The 20,594-nt window shown below is 42.2% G+C and overlaps 1 protein-coding gene across 2 annotated transcripts in view; it reads right to left on the bottom strand.

Annotated features, from left to right (window-relative positions):
* Positions 1-2,629: 2,629 nt before the first annotated feature.
* LOC139376048 (solute carrier organic anion transporter family member 5A1-like) overlaps positions 2,630-20,594 on the bottom strand; it is a 34,639-nt gene continuing 16,674 nt past the window's right edge. For both annotated transcript variants that reach the window (XM_071118177.1, XM_071118178.1), the window contains exons 3-10: positions 16,768-16,900; positions 16,191-16,408; positions 15,199-15,363; positions 14,090-14,288; positions 10,121-10,280; positions 9,206-9,447; positions 8,123-8,187; positions 2,630-6,705 (exon numbers count right to left, since the gene is read on the bottom strand). In XM_071118177.1, coding sequence (XP_070974278.1) covers positions 6,233-6,705; positions 8,123-8,187; positions 9,206-9,447; positions 10,121-10,280; positions 14,090-14,288; positions 15,199-15,363; positions 16,191-16,408; positions 16,768-16,900 — 1,655 coding nt within the window. In that variant the 3' untranslated portion in view covers positions 2,630-6,232. The remainder of the gene's footprint in view (positions 6,706-8,122; positions 8,188-9,205; positions 9,448-10,120; positions 10,281-14,089; positions 14,289-15,198; positions 15,364-16,190; positions 16,409-16,767; positions 16,901-20,594) is intronic.

Genomic DNA, 20,594 nt, shown 5'->3' with positions numbered 1-20,594 from the left:
TATTACACATTTACACACTGTCCAAAGAAAACTGCCTTGAAAACCCATACAGTTTAAATCATCTCCTATCAAATAAAATATAACTCCCATTAAATAGGAGCTTAAAGGAATAATTCACCCAAATACAGTGCTTGACTTGGACTGAAATAGGTGCTTGTACTAGTTTCAGGTGCCAGTACTGTTTATATTTAGGTGCAGGAGCTCCACAATACGTATGATCTAATATTCTACAAGGGGAACGAACTCAAGCAGTGGAAAATTTGAGGTGCCGGTGAGCTCCTGCCCAAGTCAAGCACTGCCCAAATTACAAAATGCGTTCCCCTCTTTTGGCAGCTATTAGAGCTGTGGATCAGTTTGACTAGGATTCTACCAACTTTGCTTAACTCTTCAGGCAACATATAGTTTGATTGGTACAATATATTTATGTTCTGATTTTTTGGTCAACATTTCAGTTGTTTGTAAAAGTTGAGAGAAAATAAGTTGTAGTTACTAAAATAGGCTGTATCATTTGATTTATAGAAGATATTTCTGTTCTGATTTCAATTTTGAATAGGATAAAAGTAGACTAAGACTTCTGGATGCCCTACGTTTCTGTATAAGTTCTTGGAGAAGTTGTCAAAATGAACTGATTTGTGTCATAAGTTACATTGTTGGCCTCCCGAGTGACACAGCGGTCTGCATCGCAGTGCTAAATGCGTCACTACAGACCTGGGTTCGATCCCGTGCTGTATCACAACCGGCATGATCGGGAGTCCCATAGGGAGGTGCACAATTGGCCCAGTGTTGTCCGGGTTAGTGGAGGGTTTGGCCCGCGGGGCTTAACTTGGCTCATTGCGCTCTAGTGACTCCTTGTGGCGGGCCGGTTGCCTGCAGGCTGATCTTGGTCGTCAGTTTAACGGTGTTTCCTCCGACACATTGGTGCGGTTGGCTTCTGAGTTAAGCGGGTGGGTGTTAAGAAGCGGGGTTTGGCGGGTCATGTTTCGGAGGACGCATGACTCGACCTTCGCCTTTCGAGCTCTTCGGAGAGTTGCAGCGATGAGACGAGATCTAAATTAGGGAGAAAAAGGACAGTAAAAATAAAAGTTACTTTGTTTACAGTGAATAGAATGTTAGAAGTTAACAGTTGAAGCTTTAGAATGTTGAATAAATCCCATTGGAGTGAATAGAGATGGACAAAGACACAAAAAGTAATAGTTTAAAAAGTATACGTTATCAAAAGGGTAGTAAGTTTTAAGTTCCTCGGCGTACACATCACAGACAAACTGAATTGGTCCACCCACACAGACAGCATCGTGAAGAAGGCGCAGCAGCGCCTCTTCAACCTCAGGAGGCTGAAGAAATTCGGCCTGTCACCAAAAGCACTCACAAACTTCTACAGATGCACAATCGAGAGCATCCTGTCGGGCTGTATCACCGCCTGGTACGGCAACTGCTCCACCCACAACCGTAAGGCTCTCCAGAGGGTAGTGAGGTCTGCACAACGCATCACCGGGGGCAAACTACCTGCCCTCCAGGACACCTATACCACCCGATGTCACAGGAAGGCCATAAAGATCATCAAGGACAACAACCACCCGAGCCACTGCCCTTTCACCCCGCTATCATCCAGAGGGCGAGGTCAGTACAGGTGCATCAAAGCTGGGACCGAGAGACTGAAAAACAGCTTCTATCTCAAGGCCATCAGACTGTTAAACAGCCACCACTAACATTGAGTGGCTGCTGCCAACACACTGACTCAACTCCAGCCACTTTAATAATGGGAATTGATGTAAAATATATCACTAGCCACTTTAAACAATGCTACTTAATATGTTTACATACCCCACATTATTTATCTCATATGTATACGTATATACTGTACTCTATATCATCTACTGCATCTTTATGTAATACATGTATCACTAGCCACTTTAAACTATGCCATTTTGTTTACATACTCATCTCATATGTATATACTGTACTCGATACCATCTACGCCATCTTGCCTATGCCGTTCTGTACCATCACTCATTCATATATCTTTATGTACATATTCTTTATCCCCTTACACTTGTGTCTATAAGGTAGTAGTTTTGGAATTGTTAGCTAGATTACTCGTTGGTTATTACTGCATTGTCGGAACTAGAAGCACAAGCATTTCGCTTCACTCGCATTAACATCTGCTAACCATGTGTATGTAACAAATAAAATTTGATCCTGACCGGTCTGCTCTTTAAGTGTGAATGATGTTTCTAGCTTAAACAGTGTACGAAAAATAGAGTTCTAAAGAATAATACTTTTTACAATATTTAAATTTGTGACTATATTTGCAAGCCCCATTAAAAATGTATCATTCATCATTACATGCTTAGCTGTCAGGGTCAATGGAAGAAGACAGCCCACAGTCCCAGACAGTGTGTGGATTCCAAATGGTACCATATATCCTACCTATATACTGCACTACTTTTGAGGGTCCACGGGTCAAAAAGTAGTGCATTGTGTAGGGATTAGGTTACCATTTGGGACTCATGACCAGCTTCAATCATGACAAAATGTTATCTTTATTACCTGCTCCAACAAGCTCTTCATTAACAACCTCCCAGGCTTTTTGTTGCATCAGTCAAAAATCAAATTTCAATACACAGGATTGGTTTATTTTTCACATTTTTATTGACAGAGGTCAAGTATCCAAGGCATTTGTAAACAGTGTGTCTGCAAACAATTGACAATTTTCTTCCTATGATGATGTTGACCATATAATTGAGGCATTAACTTGTCATTAAACACTAATTTGAATTGAAATAAATACAATACTGACAAAGAAGATACAACTACAATCTACCTGAAATAGTCTATCGTAGCATCCAGGTCAAGTCCTCGTTTTATGCCACATACAATGACAGCACTACACAAGGAGGTAACAGAGAGCTTCTCGCTCCAGAGGAACAGTTGGTTTGATGGTGAGTATCACAAGATTACTGGAATTCTGCAGCAAACATCCTGGTACTGTAGGTACAGGTTGAAATGGTCTATTGATAGCAGCAAGTAAACAAAAAGCCCTAGAGTTAAATTCTTCAGTCAGTCAGTCATATAATTTAGTGTCATTACTTGAAGTCAAGAGCAGTTCAGAATCTCCAAATAAAAAAAATGGCATAAAAGGTTAAATAAACAACTGGCGTATTAATCCATCTCAACTGTAATCAACGAGTAGGAAAAGTAGGCACTGAAACATAACATAATGTAGCCTTTCACTAACATTGGATTCAATAACACTAAAGTTAGCATCCTTGATTCAAAATGTAGCTAGAAATATAATATATTTGTGCCTAAATGCGCACTACATACACTGCATTTCATGTGAAAGAATACGTAATGTTTGACTAAGAATTGTGATTTCTATCCTTTAGTGTATTTTTCCACTGAGTACTGAAAATTATTACATCAATTAGCCTGTCTGTCACTACTATTGGCAGATACATGGTCATCTAGAATAACATTGCAATGTCAGTTTAATCATTTAAAAATCACTTAATCATTCAGTTATAAAGATGGTAACTTTCCATATTAAATCGGCAACATCTTATATACTGAACAAAAATACAAAACGCAACATGTAATGTGTCGGTCCCAAGTTTCATGGGCTGAAATAAGATCACAGAAATGTTCCATATGCACAAAAAGCTTCTCTCTCAAATGTTGTGCACATATTTGTTTACATCCCTGTTAGTGAGCATTTCTCCTTTGTCAAAATAATCCATCCACCTTACAGATGTGGCATATCAAGAAGCTGATTAAACAGCATGATCATTACCCAGGTGCACCCTGTGCTGGGGACAACCGGCCTAACAAGTTAAAGGAGCGTGCAATTTACATGCTGACTGCAGGAATGTCCACCACAGCTGATGCCAGAGAATTGGATGTTAATTTCTCTACCATAAGATGCCTCCAATGTCATTTTTAGAGAATTTGGCAGTACCTCCGACCAGCCTCACAACCACAGACTACGTGTAACCACGCCAGCCCAGGACGTCCACATTCGGCTTCTACACCTGCGGAATCGTCTGAAACCAGCCATCCGGGCAGCTGATGAAACCGAGGAGTATGGGTCTGTAATAAAGCCCTTTCATGGGGAAAAACTCATTCTGACTGGCTGGGCCTGGCTCCCCAGTGGGTGGGCCTATTCCCTCCCAGGCGAACCCATGGCTGTGCCCCTGCCCAGTCATGTGAAATCCATAGATTAGGGCATAATGAATTTATTTAAGTTGACTAATTTTCTTATATGAACTGTAACTCAGTAAAATCGTTGAAATTGTTGCATGTTTTTATTTTTTACTTGAGTTTATTTAGTCAATATTTTCTTAACTCCATTTCTTGAACTGCATTGTTGGTTAAGGACTCGTAAGTAAGTATGTGACTAAATCTGATTTTCATTTGTTGCATTTATATTTTAGTTCAGTATAATATCCCAAAGGCAACTCAAATCAGAGCTTTTAATGCTATTAACTCTAACCCAACTGCCACATTGTATCATGTAAGTGCTGTCCCAACTGCCCAAACTCAACATAGGTACAAAGAAAAACACAATTTAACTCCCAACATTAAAGTGTTAGATTGAACTGAAAATGTTGATTATTCCACCAAATAATTGCCTAGTTATTTCACTTTGGAAAACACTAGTTTAATTTGTCTTTCTACAATATTGCTTACTACATCTGACCAGCAGGTGTCCTCAAACACCCTGCAAAACTAACAGCAATACGTACTTGAATATTGCATGTTACACCCACAAGCTACCTGAATGTTTCAACAATCTTGTTGCCCTCCAGCTCATGGGCCTTCTGTATCAAGTCTTAAAGTAGAAGTGGTGATCTAGAATCAGGTCCCCCCCCCCATCCATGTAATCTTATTGATTACTGAGCTGTGGGAGTTTAGTAACTCACAGCCCTAAGCTCGACTTAGCACTGTTTAAACAATTAGTCTGACTTAGTAAAAAAGGGTTACACCAAAAGACAAAACAACCTCAGAAGCCATGATTGATATCACCGACAGTGGTTCAGTAGCACATGCTGTATGGTACACATACTGAGTAGTTGGACTTTATACTAATTCCCTAAAGAGTATTGTTTAAAAATGATATTGTGGCTCGGTTACACAGTACATGGGAGAAGTTGTGCTACTGGTATATGCATTACATTTATACATCCATACCTTTTACTCATGCTTGGTGTGGTACAGACAGACTGAACTAAACTGATAGCCTCAGACTCCTAGGCTTCGTTCAAAAGTGAGGTGAAGTCTGACAGGCCACTAAAATACTGACAATAACTTATGTGAAAGAGTGGTGTGTGGTTTAGCTGATCATTGGAAGCACAGCAGTCTCTTGGCACCAGCAGCAATGGTCTGGACTTCTCCACCAGAGCCAGCAGGGGGTCTGGTTGGTTAAAACATTGTATGCATGCCAAATGGCACCCTATTCCCCGTGTAGTGCACTACTTTTGACCAAAGGCATATGAGAACTTGTCAAATGTATTGCACTATATAGGTATTAGGGAACCATTTAGGATGCAAGCCAACTGTCTGAACTACAACTACAGCAAGGGAAGTATTTGTGGGCCTGTCTATGAGGTTGCCACAGAAAACAGGAGAAGTACCAATTCCAAATGTTTCAATAATATCCTTTCCAAGTCAACCAGTCATCATTACACGCAGGTATAGGGCAATGCTGAATGATGTTTACACATTGTATGGGAAGGAAGGCAACACTCACTGTGTGCCTTTAATACTGCTAGCCATTGTATAATAGGGCAAAAAGACCTTGCATAGTACAGGATTTAGTTGTGCTAGCCGGCCAAGCTTCTTACCTCATCCTGCTGAGGTCTCAGAATTAACAATAAAACTGAGCAATGTAGGATATTATTCATGTCATTTTCACATAGCACCATCCCATAATACCATCATTAAGATCACACTAAAGAAATGATTGCAGGGAAATAAACATTCACTTCCATGATGAAAACAAAAAAGCAAACTAACATACTAGGCAGAAGGAAGAGGAGATTAGCCGGGTTACCCATCCCAGTGTCTTCCTGTATACGTGTTGACCAACCGCTGACTGTTTGAGTGACATCCAGTGCCTGTGTGTGTGTTTACACACTATAATACTATACAAGTGAGAACCAGAATGAGAAAGGTACACATTGCAGACTGTGGCTAGCAGGGAGGGCTGGAGATGGTTGGAAACAACACCCAGCACTCAGATACGGGCAGACACCTGTTCTAGAGAGCGAGTGGGAGGGCGAGGGGCCGGCGGGGTTATTGCTTTCAGGCTCTTCAGGCTGTTTCCCGGGCAGCTCTGGCTGCTGAGGCCCCTGTTGAGGATGGGGATGATGGGAGGTTCGTTGCGTGGTATATTTACGGGACAGGAGCGGGTACGGGCGTGCCCCTTGTGACCCCCGGCGTGGCAGATGAGGTCGCTGACCGTGTCCATGGGCGAGAGGTGTTTCAGCCAGCGCTCCAGACGCTCTTCTTTGTACTTGATGGAGTACCAGGTGAGGAAGATGAAGATGAAGCCAATGAACTTGAGGCTGGCAGCCAGGCCGAAGTAGACGAAGCGGAAGGAAGTGACGTCGTACTCCCAGCAGGAGCCGTGGACGCCACAGTCCTGCTGCCACAGCATACAGGTGGTGTCGATCACTGCCCCAAAGTAGATGGGAGTAGGGATATAGGCTGGGGAGAGAGGAGAGGAACAGTTAGAACACAGCAGAAGTAAGTTTGGTATAGGGATGTAGGCTGAGGGGAAGGAAGAACATCTTTCAGAGCAAGAAGCCAAACACATATTCCCATTTCAAAAACCTAATATCTTCAGCCTAATTACAGTACGTTTTGAACATGATCTTGAGATATTTAATATCAGCAATTAGGGCTATTAAAGATATTTTTTTTAAATGTAGCTAGACGATCGCAGAGGTTTCTGTATTAATTTATTTGAGAAATTGTTCAAATTTGACCATATTTAAAAGAGGTTCAATTTAGAACTCATTCCATTGGGCTGTAGGTGTAATATATTTTGATTATAGGGTTAGGAAACAAAATAAAAAAACTCAGCTTGGTCCGATATAAAATAATGTAAAATATCATACAGCTTGGGCTCCAGAGTAGCGCAGCGGTCTAAGGCACTGCATCACAGTGCTAGAGGCGTCACTACAGAACCTGGTTCGATCCTGGGCTGTATCATAACCGGCCATGATCGGAAGTCCCATATGGTGGTGCACAATTGGCCCAGTGTCGTCTGGGTTAGGGGAGTGTTTGGCCAGGGTGGGACATCATTGTAAATAATAATTTGTTATTTTCTTAACTGACTTTTCTAGTTAAATAAATAAAAGGTAAAATAATATATATATATATATATATATATATATATATATATATATATATATATATATATATATATTAGATCTAGCCTTGGCTAGTTCTTATCCATATCCAACGAACTCGTCACAAGCTGCTACTACAATAGAGTTGGGATAATTTGTTTTCATCTTTTGAAATGAGATCTACAACAAAAACTGTAGCTATATGGAATATAAGTTATTTTCTGATTAAAATCATTGTGTTGAATCTAGAGGCATTAAGCCATGGCATTGTAAACATTCTTGTTTGGTTAGCATAACTAATGTTAACATAACTGGCTAGCTACTTCTGTGCAAGTTACGTTTTAGCAGTTATCTTAAACACCTGGGAAAGTGTTTATGGTAAAACTAAGTTTTCCTTATACTTTGTTGCTGAAAGCTGAGTGCAGAGTGGATGGTTTAAGCATCACAAGAGACTCCAGTGTTTACCCTACATTCATTTAACAGCAGTGGCCCACCATTCCAAAGTGAAAGGTGTGAAAAAAATCTAAAAAGTTAACACATTAACTTTGACAGCCCTATCACCAATACATGTCTCAAAATGCAGAGAATATTTTTTAATTCCTTTTCCTCTTAGTAATACTCTGACAGGAAATGGGTCTTCCCAAATGACATTCCCCTTTAACTACTCCTCATGGAGAGTCAGATCACACTTAACTAAAAAAACAACCTCTCAGAATGGCACATGACTGTATTCAGTGTATTTCACTGGTTAGCCAAGCTGCATCCCTCACCAAGGGTCCTGAGGAGAACAAACTGCATCCCAAGTGCAAAGGGTCTCTCCTGCTCTTCTACTGACCTAGAGAGAAAAAAGGGATGAAACCGTGAAGAGAAGAGTGCTCACAATACAACTACTTCACACAACTTCTTGTTTGTCTATTTTGTTTTGTACCGGGATGGGTCCATACCTCAACCCTTACAAAATAGGTGTGTCTATACAGTGCATCCGGACAGTAATTAGACCCCTTGACCTTTTCCACATGTTGTTAAGTTACAGCCTTCTAAAATGGATGAAATAGTCCCCAGAGAATCTTGTTTCTCATGGTATGAGAGTCCTTTAGGTGCCTTTTGGCAAACTCCAAGCGGGCTGTCGTGCCTTTTACTGAAGAGTGGCTTCTGTCTGATTGGTGGAGTGCTTCAGAGATGGTTGTCCTTCTGGAAGGTTCTCCCATCTCCAAAAGAGGAACTCTGTCAGAGTGACCATCGGGTTGTTGATCACCTCCATGAACAAGGCCCTTCTTCCTCGATTGCTCAGTATGGCCGGGCGGCCAGGTCTAGGAAGAGTCTTGGTGGTTCCAAACTTCTTCCATTTAAGAATGATGGAGGCCACTCTGTTCTTGGGGACCTTCAATGCTGCAGACATTTTTTGTTAACCTTCCCCAGATCTGCGCCTCGACATAATCCTGTCTCGGAACGCTATGGATAATTCCTTTGACCTCATGGCTTGGTTTTTGCTCTGACATGCACCGTCAACTGTGGGAATTTATATAGACAGGTGTGTCTTTCCAAATCATGTCAAATCAATTGAATTTACCACAGGTGGACTTCAATCAAGTTGTAGAAACATCAAGGATGATCAATGGAAACAGGATGCACCTGAGCTCAATTTCAGAGGGTCTGAATACTTATGTAAATAAGTTCTGTTTTTGTTATATTTTCACTTTGTCATTATCGGGTATTGTGTGTAGATTGATGAGGAACAAAATGTATTTAAATCAATTTTAGAATAAGGCTGTAACGTAACAAAATGTGGAAAAAGTGAATGGGTCTGAATACTATCCGAATGCACTGCAAGTGTGCTTTCTTTTGGTCTATACCTGAGAGTGACGATAATGGCGGAGGGTTGAGCGCAGGCGGTTATGAGTGTGACGATGAAGAGGAAGATGAGGAAGGGGATGAGTGTGCTGCAGGTGCGGTCACATTTCCCAGACACGGCGTAGCCGTTCTCATTCAGGTAGGTCTTGACGATGACCAGCTGCAGCTGGTTGCCCTGGCCGTTGGAGGAGGGGGTGATGACCTGTCTGCTCTGGACACACACACAGTCTGCGTAGTTCCGGATCTGAGAAAGGGAGGGAGGGACACAAAGCATCACACTCAGCTCATCTTATTGTACTATAGATGTGAACGTCACATTATCACATTTATGCATGCAAAAACTCACTTACACTACAGATTACCGATTACACACACACATCATTGTATTTAGTTGACTTTATTTAATAAATATATTTTGTTATTCCTTGTCTCCACATTGTCTCCCTTTTGTTACGAACTTCGAGCCGGTTCGTGACAGTTAGCTATAACTAGGGCCTAACAGTGTAGTTTTTACTGGTTAAGTCATGATGGCCAAGAAGAACTCCTGGCCTTAGCTTTAATGCTCTCACACACACATAACTCTGAAAGTTGATCTGCCGATCGTTCAGCTCACTGTGTTTTAGGGACCAACCGCTGTGGACATCTCACTGACATCATTTTTCACACGATTCCACACGTAAAATCGGTGAGCACTTGGTTTGCAAACTACGTTCAGAGGTGCTAAGTACTCTTGGCCAGCAAACACTATTGATGTGTCTGAGCCCTTAGGGTTAGCTTTAGGTTGCAAAGTTGTGTAACTTTCCCCAAATTCTCAGATATCCTATTTGGAATATTTCTGGAATCTAGAGGGAATAAGTAGGAAATCCAGGAAAACCTGGTTATCATTAAGTTAACACAACCCTACTGTCATGACTCACTCCTTTGCTGTCGTTGCCCACACTGCTACAGCCTGCCAGGCAGGGGTTAAAGTATGTGATGCCATCAGAACCACAGACTGGCGCATACTCATGGATCTTACAGCCACAGTTCACGTTACACCCTCCAGTCAGGTTACGATGGGTCATGGTCAGAGTAGGACTGAGGAGAGGGAGAGAGATATATTATTGATAGAGACAGAGTATAGGGAAGGGGAGGGAGATGAGGGGGGGGGGAGTATAGGAAGAGGGAGATAAAGCAAGAGGTGGTGAGAGAGAAAGGGAGAGGGATGAAGAGACCAAAATACCCTTAGAGGAAAATGTCCATCAGAGCTTTATCCGAAGACTGATTAAACATAATATTAAGTCAGAATATCTTACCGTGCTGCTATTCAAATCGGCACATTTACACTGACATTTCCCATAATAAGGGCACTTATACAGAGGGGCAAAAAAGTATTTAGTCAGCCACCAATTGTGCAAGTTCTCCCACTTAAAAAGATGAGAGGCCTGTAATTTATCATCATAGGTACACTTCAACTATGACAGACAAAATGAGGGAAAAAAATCCTGAAAATCACATTGTAGGATTTTTTATGAATTTATTTGCAAATTATGGTGGAAAATAAGTATTTGGTCACCTACAAACAAGCAAGATTTCTGGCTCTCACAGACCTGTAACTTCTTTAAGAGGCTCCTCTGTCCTCCACTCGTTACCTGTATTAATGGCACCTGTTTGAACTTATCAGTATAAAATACACCTGTCCACAACCTCAAACAGTCACACTCCAAACTCCACTATGGCCAAGACCAAAGAGCTGTCAAAGGACACCAGAAACAAAATTGTAGACCTGCACCAGGCTGGGAAGACTGAATCTGCAATAGGTAAGCAGCTTGGTTTGAAGAAATCAACTGTGGGAGCAATTATTAGGAAATGGAAGACATACAAGACCACTGATAATCTCCCTCGATCTGGGGCTCCACGCAAGATCTCACCCCGTGGGGTCAAAATGATCACAAGAACGGTGAGCAAAAATCCCAGAACCACACGGGGGGACCTAGTGAATGACCTGCAGAAAGTAACAAAGCCTACCATCAGTAACACACTACGCCACCAGGGACTCAAATCCTGCAGTGCCAGACGTGTCCCCCTGCTTAAGCCAGTACATGTCCAGGCCCGTCTGAAGTTTGCTAGAGAGCATTTGGATGATCCAGAAGAAGATTGGGAGAATGTCATATGGTCAGACAACTCATTGTTTTTGGAGGACAAAGAATGCGGAGTTGCATCCAAAGAACACCATACCTACTGTGAAGCATGGGGGTGGAAACATCATGCTTTGGGGCTGTTTTTCTGCAAAGGGACCTGGACGACTGATCCGTGTAAAGGAAAGACTGAATGGGGCCATGTATCGTGAGATTGAGTGAAAACCTCCTTCCATCAGCAAGGGCATTGAAGATTAAATGTAGCATGACAATGATCCCAAACACACCGCCCGGGCAACAAAGGAGTGGCTTCATAAGAAGCATTTCAAGGTCCTGGAGTGGCCTAGCCAGTCTCCAGATCTCAACCCCATAGAAAATCTTTGGAGGGAGTTGAAAGTCCGTGTTGCCCAGCAACAGCCCCAAAACATCACTGCACTAGAGGAGATCTGCATGGAGGAATGGGCCAAAATACCAGCAACAGTGTGTGAAAACCTTGTGAAGACTTACAGAAAACGTTTGACCTCGGTCATTTCCAACAAAGGGTATATAACAAAGTATTGAGAAACTTTTGTTATTGACCAAATACTTATTTTCCACCATAATTTGCAAATAAATTCATTAAAAATCCTACAATGTGATTTTCTTGATTTTTTCTCTCTCATTTTGTCTGACATAATTGAAGTGTACCTATGATGAAAATTACAGGCCTCTCATCTTTTTAAGTGGGAGAACTTGCACAATTGGTGGCTGTCTAAATACTTTTTTGCCCCACTGCATCTGCAATTGTTGTATCAGGGAGGGATGAACAAATCAATTGGATCAGGAACAAATGGGTCCTAGTCAAAAGTAGTGCACTAAATGGGAATAGGGTGGCATTTGGGATGCACCAGTGGTTGGACATAAGAGAGGAGACAAGGCCCCAGGACTGCAGAAAAGAGTTCTTCTAGATCGAGCCCTACCGATAAATCGGTTCACCGATATTAAAATCGTCTGATACTAGCCTTTCATTGAAATATTTGTGTCGATCTTTATTCAACAGATAAAGCGCCGGTATTATATGCATATAATAAACTAATCTGCGGTAATTTTTTTAAATGTTAACTGTTTGCCTGAAGAGGGCGCTCTACCAGCTGCTCATTGAACATCATTCAGCTCTAGGTCACAATGTGAGAGAGACTAGGCATGGTGGTTTGACGATGAGAAGCTTGCCACAGCCAGCGGATTTGAATAAGTAAATAATCTAAATGTATACGTCACAAAGCAAGCAGGCCTGTCCTCAGCACATTCTCACTTAGTTCATGTAAGCTAGCCAGAAAGGTAGTTGGCACATGTTGCAAGCTAGAAAGCTAGGCTAACACTGAACTGGTGCCAAAGTGAACACTCGTCCTTGATACAAAAAGAACACTGTCGTAGTGGAAGTCCAGTAGCAGGTAGTAGGAGAGGATGGAACTACATTGAACTGGGCCGACATTATGCTCATTTTCGCAATCAGTGAAACAATCAATACATTTCTCAGTTCCCAAAACTAGAATCTGTTACGAACATAACGCTTTACCAAAGTAAAAAAATAAAATAAAATGGCATTCCCTAACGGAAAAATGCAAAGACTCTACAACACGCCAATCGGGTCTCGCTAGCTCATGCTTGACTTTGCCCACATCCTTGCTTGTTCTGCCCTCTATGCCTAATTTTCTCCCACTAAACAATACAGATGAAGTACAGCATCTTGGGTTAGTAATACATATCTATGCTGTTACTTTCTGGGCCCCATTATGTTATCTAGTGGGCTTATTTGGTTAGTTTTTCCTGAAATATACAATCTGCAAACAGCAAGACCGTTGGCGCAGATCTAAGAAGCTAATGTTAGCTAGCTAAATTAGAATGTGTGACTAAAACCAGTGCGACATGCATTTGGCTGCATAAACGTTTTCTGTCATCGGCACATGCAATTTAAAGTCGAAATCTAGCCAATATATTTTATATTGAATAACAGTGTAATGTACATGTGCTTTCTGTAAGACAAGCTTGTGCTTGTCATAACCACTGAGGTGTCATCAAGTGTTTGTTTACATGACCTTCGACTGTTGCAAACGCTGTAGTAAATCTACTCAATTATTTGTGAACGGTGTAGTTTCAGATTTACCTTGAGACAAAGTTTAATTCGTCAGTCAGATACCCCTTGTGGTAGTTTAGCACAAACACTTTTGCATACTTCTTATCCACTTCCATCGATATACACATTTTTACATGGTCCCCAAGAAGGTAAACTAAACAAGGGTTGTATTTATAGAGGATATATAGTTTCTTCATATTAAACCACAAATAAAATGTTCTTAAATAAATCTAAGAAATCATCATAATTTAGAGTATCTTGCTAATCCTTTTGAGCACAATGTGTCAATTTGTCTGTCTTTTATTCCACATCTAAAAAACTATATAAAAATCGGCAGATATCGGTAATCAGTGACTTTTGCCTTCCTAAAATCAGTACCAGAAAATTGCATATCGATCAGCCTCAAATTCTAGATAACAGTTTCATGCATCAAAGTTGTTCAGTCTGGTGACAGCCACAGGGGCCTTCTGCCTTTATCATGTCCTTCACCACAAATGCACGCACACTGCTGAGTATACAAACAAACAAAAAATCCTCACATTGCTTAATTCTTTGATATTGGTTTTTGGAGGCTGGAATGTTTGCAGAGAAAGAATCAAAAGATTCAGGGAGGGATATTGAGTGAAGGAAAGAAAGGAGGGCGGTCTGCATCTTACCCAGTGGTGTATGGAATGTTGATGCCTCCCAGGTTGATGCTCTCACATCCCACTATGAACAGAGTAGAGAAGCAGAGCAGAGAGACCCCACTACAGATCATGGCCAGCTTGGCTGACTCTCTGGCTCCCAACTTCAGCTTCTTAATGATGTAGCCCCCCAGGACTATCCCCACCCCAGCACTAGGCACGATGATCACACCTGGGCCAGCACAAGAAAAATGGTCATTGGTGTTCTCTAGAACGGAAAGATTAGATCACGGCAATCTGTTTCACATTTACACGTATACAATTCTACAACAGAATTTACTTCGGCCTTCTGTTCACTTCCAAACACACCATCCAAAGTACACATGACAGAGTAGATACTCCTTTCTAGGGGAGTGGTGAGGGAGCTTTAATTAAGACACCCCCTCAAATAAAGGGGGCATCTGGGACATGGTCAAGTAGTGAGTAGTGAGTGTGAGTCCCAGACTGAGGTGCTTGTGAGGAATGGGAAGGCTCTGACTTCTAATTGATCTCTGTGGTGAAGCTGGAGGTCATTTAGATCCAACAGACCTGTATTCCAAGCTATGCGCTTCAGAGTGCAACTCTAGTACAGGTGAACAGTTAAATTGGATACAGTTAGAGAAATGTTAGAGGGGCGCCTTTACCCGTGTAGCTGCTAGGGGCGCCTTTACCCGTGTAGCTGCTAGGGGCGCCTTTACCCGTGTAGCTGCTAGGGGCGCCTTTACCCGTGTAGCTGCTAGGGGCGCCTTTACCCGTGTAGCTGCTAGGGGCGCCTTTACCCGTGTAGCTGCTAGGGGCGCCTTTACCCGTGTAGCTGCTAGGGGCGCCTTTACCCGTGTAGCTGCTAGGGGCGCCTTTACCCGTGTAGATGCTAGGGGCGCCTTTACCCGTGTAGATGCTAGGGGCGCCTTTACCCGTGTAGATGCTAGGGGCGCCTTTACCCGTGTAGATGCTAGGGGCGCCTTTACCCGTGTAGATGCTAGGGGCGCCTTTACCCGTGTAGATGCTAGGGGCGCCTTTACCCGTGTAGATGCTAGGGGCGCCTTTACCCGTGTAGATGCTAGGGGCGCCTTTACCCGTGTAGATGCTAGGGGCGCCTTTACCTGTGTAGATACTAGCGCTGGACGCTGGGATGCCAAACTGCGACTCTATGAACTTTGGTATGAAGGTGATGAAGGCGGTGACGATGGCGCTTTCTGCAGTGTAGGACAGGCTCACAAACAGGAAGGTGACATTACTCAGGATCCTCACTGCAGCCTTAGGCAGCTCTACACAGGGACAGGGAGGGAGAGAAAGAGGGAGTGAGAAAGTTTGAGAGACAAATATAAAGAGAGAACACAGCACGTTAGCTAAATGAGCATCAGACAGACTCAAAGGCTGAAGGTCCAATTATATTATGGAGTTATCCTAGGGCACATCTGCTCACCAGGAAGACAAAGGATTATGTATAATGTAATTCACTTCCTATTCAGATTACGCATCACCTTAAAAGGAACTACATTTCACCTGCCCAGATTAGTATGAAACACCATACAGTAGTAGCTTAATGAAGTGGACTTTATTAGAACATTAAAAATAAAGTGGCAATGAGCTTTGATTGTTTGTGTGATAGCAGTTCAGCACTCTCTCTTTCATATATATATATATATATATACACACACACACACAGCTAAAGCTGAACTGCTGTCACATATATAGCTAGAGCTGAACTGCTGTCTTGCTGTTTGCATATATATATATCCATCCATGCCGAGCGCTGATAGACTATCACCAGTAATAGTATGAGAGGCAAGAGTCATTAAGATCCCTGCTTCAAATAATAGCCTCAGTGAGCGGCCCAAATTGCATCCTAGCCTAGCTATATATAGTGCACTTCATTTGACAAGGGCACATAGGGCTGTTCAACTCTGGTCCTGGATGGCTGAAACACTTTGTTTCTACCTGGTAGTTAATTACACTCACCTGGTGTCCCAGGTCTGAATTAGTCCCTGATTAGAAGGAGAGGATGAAAACAGTGTTTCAGACCAGGATTGAACTGCCCTGATGCAGAGAATTGGGTGTCATTTGGAACTTATCTGCTGTCTGTATAGCATACCTTTGATGTCTTTCCCAAAGCCCATGGACGATGTAACCGTCTGGCTCTTGCTGTTGGTCTTCTCCTTGGTGATCTCATCATCACAGGACGCGTTTTCCAGGCTGATCTTTTTCCTCTTCTTCTTCTTCTTGTTTCTGGGAGGCAGCTTTTTGGGGAAGGTAAACATGGGGAAGATGACCAGCAGCATAGCAACAGAACAGAGCAGGAATCCGCTCCACCTGAGAGAGTAGGGAGGGTTTAGCTTAGGCCCTATATTAGTTACAAAATTACATGTATGTTCAGTGTAATGTACAGTATTTATTATGTATACAACTACTGTGTGTCGAAGACAACCTATCCTATTATCTCCACTGAGTTCAATAGCACATTCCCACAACATACAAGCCCCCCATTAAACACACCATGGAACACTACAATAGTAATACGCATTTCAAAGTCCAACACCATTTGACAAGCTAACATGTACATGTCTAATATATCCAGTCATATTTACATATGGCAACCAAACATGGAAATGGCTAATATCTTTATTTCATCTCATAATTTAACATATTCAGTGAAAAGTCTGGAACATTACCAGTTGCCAATAAAGCGAGGGTCGCTCTGATCTATGTTGACCACAGTCTTGGGGTCTACGTAGAAGCCGATGAGAACTCCTCCTAGCAGGTACCCAGCAGCCGGACCCAGGGCTCCCATCACATACATGACAGCTGCAGAGAGAAACAGGCGTGAGGCATCAGGACAAATGGACATGAAACTTAATGGGTTAGAAGAGCATGGGTGCTAAGAGAATGGATCAACAGAATGGAGAATCAAGAGCATGGGTGCATCCAATGGCACCATAGTCCCGATATTGTTCACTCCTCTTGACCAGAGCCCTATGATCAAAGGTAGTGAACTATAAGGAATAGGGTGCAATTTGGGGCGGAAGCCTATGTTCTACCCCTGACTCAGTCATGTGAAGCATCTAAGGGTATTTTCACATATAGTCCTCTTTAAATAACTGATCTCGGTGAACTCTTGCTAAATAACTCAGTTATCTTTGTATTCAAAACTGTTTTGTGGACAGAGTCCTCTTTGTATTAAACATTTCTAAACATAGCAAGGAACCAAGATCTTTTTCCAACATGCAGGTTTTTACAAAGTGCAGGACAAGCCATTCAATCAGAATGTGTTATTGGACAGCTAGATATATCTACTTACATTTTGGAAGCTAATAAAATGAGACATGATAATTGTAATCAGAATATACAGTCGTGGCCAAAGGTTTTTCACAAAGTCTTCTGCCTCAGTTTGTATGATGGCAATTTGCATATACTCCAGAATGTTATGAAGAGCGATCAGCTGAATTGCAATTAATTGCAAAGTCCCTCTTTGCCATGCAAAGGAACTGAATCCCCCAAAAACATTTCCACTGCATTTCAGCCCTGCCACAAAAGGAACAGCTGACATGTCAGTGATTCTCTCGTTAACACAGGTGAGTGTTGACGAGGACAAGGCTGGAGATCACTCTGTCATGCGGATCGAGTTCAAATAACAGACAAAAGGAGGGTGATGCTTGGAATCATTGTTCTTTCTCTGTCAATCATGGTTACCTGCAAGGAAACACGTGCCGTCATCATTGCTTTGCACAAAAAGGGCTTCACAGGCAAGGATATTGCTGCCAGTAAGATTTCACCTAAAATCAACCATTTATCGGATCATCAAGATCTTCAAGGAGAGCGGTTCAATTGTTGTGAAGGCGGCTTCAGGGAGCCCAAGAAAGTCCAGCAAACGCCAGGACCGTCTTCTAAAGTTGATTCAGCTGTGGGATCGGGGGAACCACCAGTACAGAGCTTGCTCAGGAATGGCAGCAGGCAGGTGAGAGTGCGTCTGCACGCACAGTGAGGCGAAGACTTTTGGAGGATGGCCTGGTGTCAAGAAGGGCAGCAAAGAAGCCACTTCTCTCCAGGAAAAACATCAGGGACAGACATATTCTGCAAAAGGTACAGGGATTGGGCTGCTGAGGACTGGGGTAAAGTCATTTTCTCTGATGAATCCCCTTTCCGATTGTTTGAGGCAACCGGAAAAAAGCTTGTCAGGAGAAGACTAGGTGAGCGCATCAGTTCTGTGTCATGCCAACAGTAAAGCATCCTGAGACTATTCATGTGTGGGGTTGCTTCTCAGCCAAGGGAGTGGGCTCACTCACAATTTTGCCTAAGAACACGGCCATGATTAAAGAATGTTACCAACATGTCCTCCGAGAGCAACTTCTCCCAACCATCCACGAACAGTTTGGTGACGAACAATGCCTTTTCCAGCATGATGGAGCACCTTGCCATAAGGCAAAAGTGATAACTAAGTGGCTCAGGGAACAAAACATCAATATTTTGGGTCCATGGCCAGGAAACTCCTCAGACCTTAATTCCATTGAGAACTTGTGGTCAATCCTCAAGAGGCGGGTGGACAAACAAAAACCCACAAATTCTGACAAACTCCAAGCGTTGATTATGCAAGAATGGAATGCCATCAGTGGCCCAGAAGTTAATTGACAGCATGCCAGGGAGGATTGCAGAGGTCTTGAAAAAGGTTCAACACTGCAAATATTGACTCTTTGCATCAACTTCATGTAATTGTCAATAAAAGCCTTTGACACTTGCGATATGCTTGTAATTATACTTCAGTATTCCATAGTAAAATCTGACAAAAATATCTAAAGACACTGAAGCAGCAAACTTTGTGAAAAAGTATATTTGTCATTCAACTTTTGGCCACGACTGTACTATTAACATGTACATTTGACTGGTAACAGAATAGCAACAGAATAACTGCAGAATAAATAATGCTGTAATTGAACATTGTACACCCTAGGTAGGCTACAGCACTTTTAAGAGCTACAATAGGGTACAAAATCTGTTGTGATTCTCACTAAATATTTCATCAATAAACAGCTTATGAAGCTCACAGCCTATAGATCACATATTTCAAACAAATAATCTGAACTAAAAACACACATTTTGGAATTTCTGTGCATCCTTGACAATCGCTAATCAATATCCAAATACAGCACATATTTTTTATTCCCGTGAACCACCACATCTTCGCTCTTTTGAGGGGTCATGGCAGGGGAAATTGTGTTGCAGTTGTCTAGTGTGTGCTGCAGGAATAATGACAAGCAAACCTGGGGAACTCTTACTCTCTATGTAGTGCACTACTTTTGACCCTCTGGTCAAAAGTAGTCCACTATCTAGGGAATAGGGTGCCATTTGGGACACAGACCAGGCATTCTCTTACTGCATCCAGCAGTTCACGCCCACTTGAAACAAAACTGCTTAATGTCATCATCCCATCATGAACCAAGTAGTCTTCTCCCTGACTCAGTGTCAACAAACATGTGATGCGTGGGTTGACTCATACCCCACAGTCCCCGTGATCTTATCCGCAGGGCAGCCGGGTTTAGGGTCATGAAATAATGTGTGGATGAAGGGCGGGTGGGTTGAACAAAGAAAACAATACTGTTTAAAAAATCCAGAAATGTATCATTCTTGTGCAATTTATATCTGTAGGCTACATTAAGGTTGTTCCTTTCATTATTTTAGTCTATAAGCCTGCTTTAGGGACTAACTGTTCACGCGCCAAATAGCCTACACGCCAATCACCAAATGCTTTTGAGAACGGGCAGAACAAGTCAACTTCGATCCACAGATGCAAAATGGGCAATGCCAGAGTGTAATTCAATAAGAGTTCGGCTGAGAGTTGAAAATAAAGAGAAGGGAGGGCTAGAAAAGTAATGTTTGGGAAATATTTGGTGAAGTGGTAAAAGCAAATGATAGCAGTGCCGGTCGGTTATGTTGTGTGATGGTTAGTCACTATTCGAAAGTTACAAGAAGGTAACTTCAAATATGGCACGTCAAGGCAACTGCAGTCTACTGTTCAGATGGGTTAAAATGTAATAGCCTAACTGAAATCTGGACTCTGTCTAGGTCTATATCCTCTTACACAGCCTAATATAATATGAACTTCTGCAGGATTAAGCATTTCTTGCAGTAAAATTATACACCAAATGGACATTTTTACTTAGGAAAAGGAGATGAGAAATATGATTGAGAGAATGAATGTATGGTTAGGGACCGTCTGTAAAGATGCTATCTTTATCAGCGTCAAAAGGTGATAGTATGTCAACCACAAAGTATGCAATCCAAGCCAAACTGAAATCTTATCAGGAACACGTTGGGTCGTTTTCACTGCTTTTAAATTTCCTTATACAGGTCAATCCGATGTCATTTGGAAATTTTGCACGTTAGAGCTTTCACATTTTTGGGGGGTTATTGCATTTTCTCCCCAGTCCCCAAATGCCTGCTGCAAGAGAGAAGCAGAGATGAAAGAGCATTTTACCGATGTCAATGTCAACTAGATTTATTACAT

This window comes from Oncorhynchus clarkii, chromosome 20 (genome assembly GCF_045791955.1).
Source record: "Oncorhynchus clarkii lewisi isolate Uvic-CL-2024 chromosome 20, UVic_Ocla_1.0, whole genome shotgun sequence".
In the NCBI taxonomy this organism is placed as follows: Eukaryota; Metazoa; Chordata; class Actinopteri; order Salmoniformes; family Salmonidae; genus Oncorhynchus; species Oncorhynchus clarkii.
This window is presented reverse-complemented; position numbering and strand designations above follow the sequence as displayed.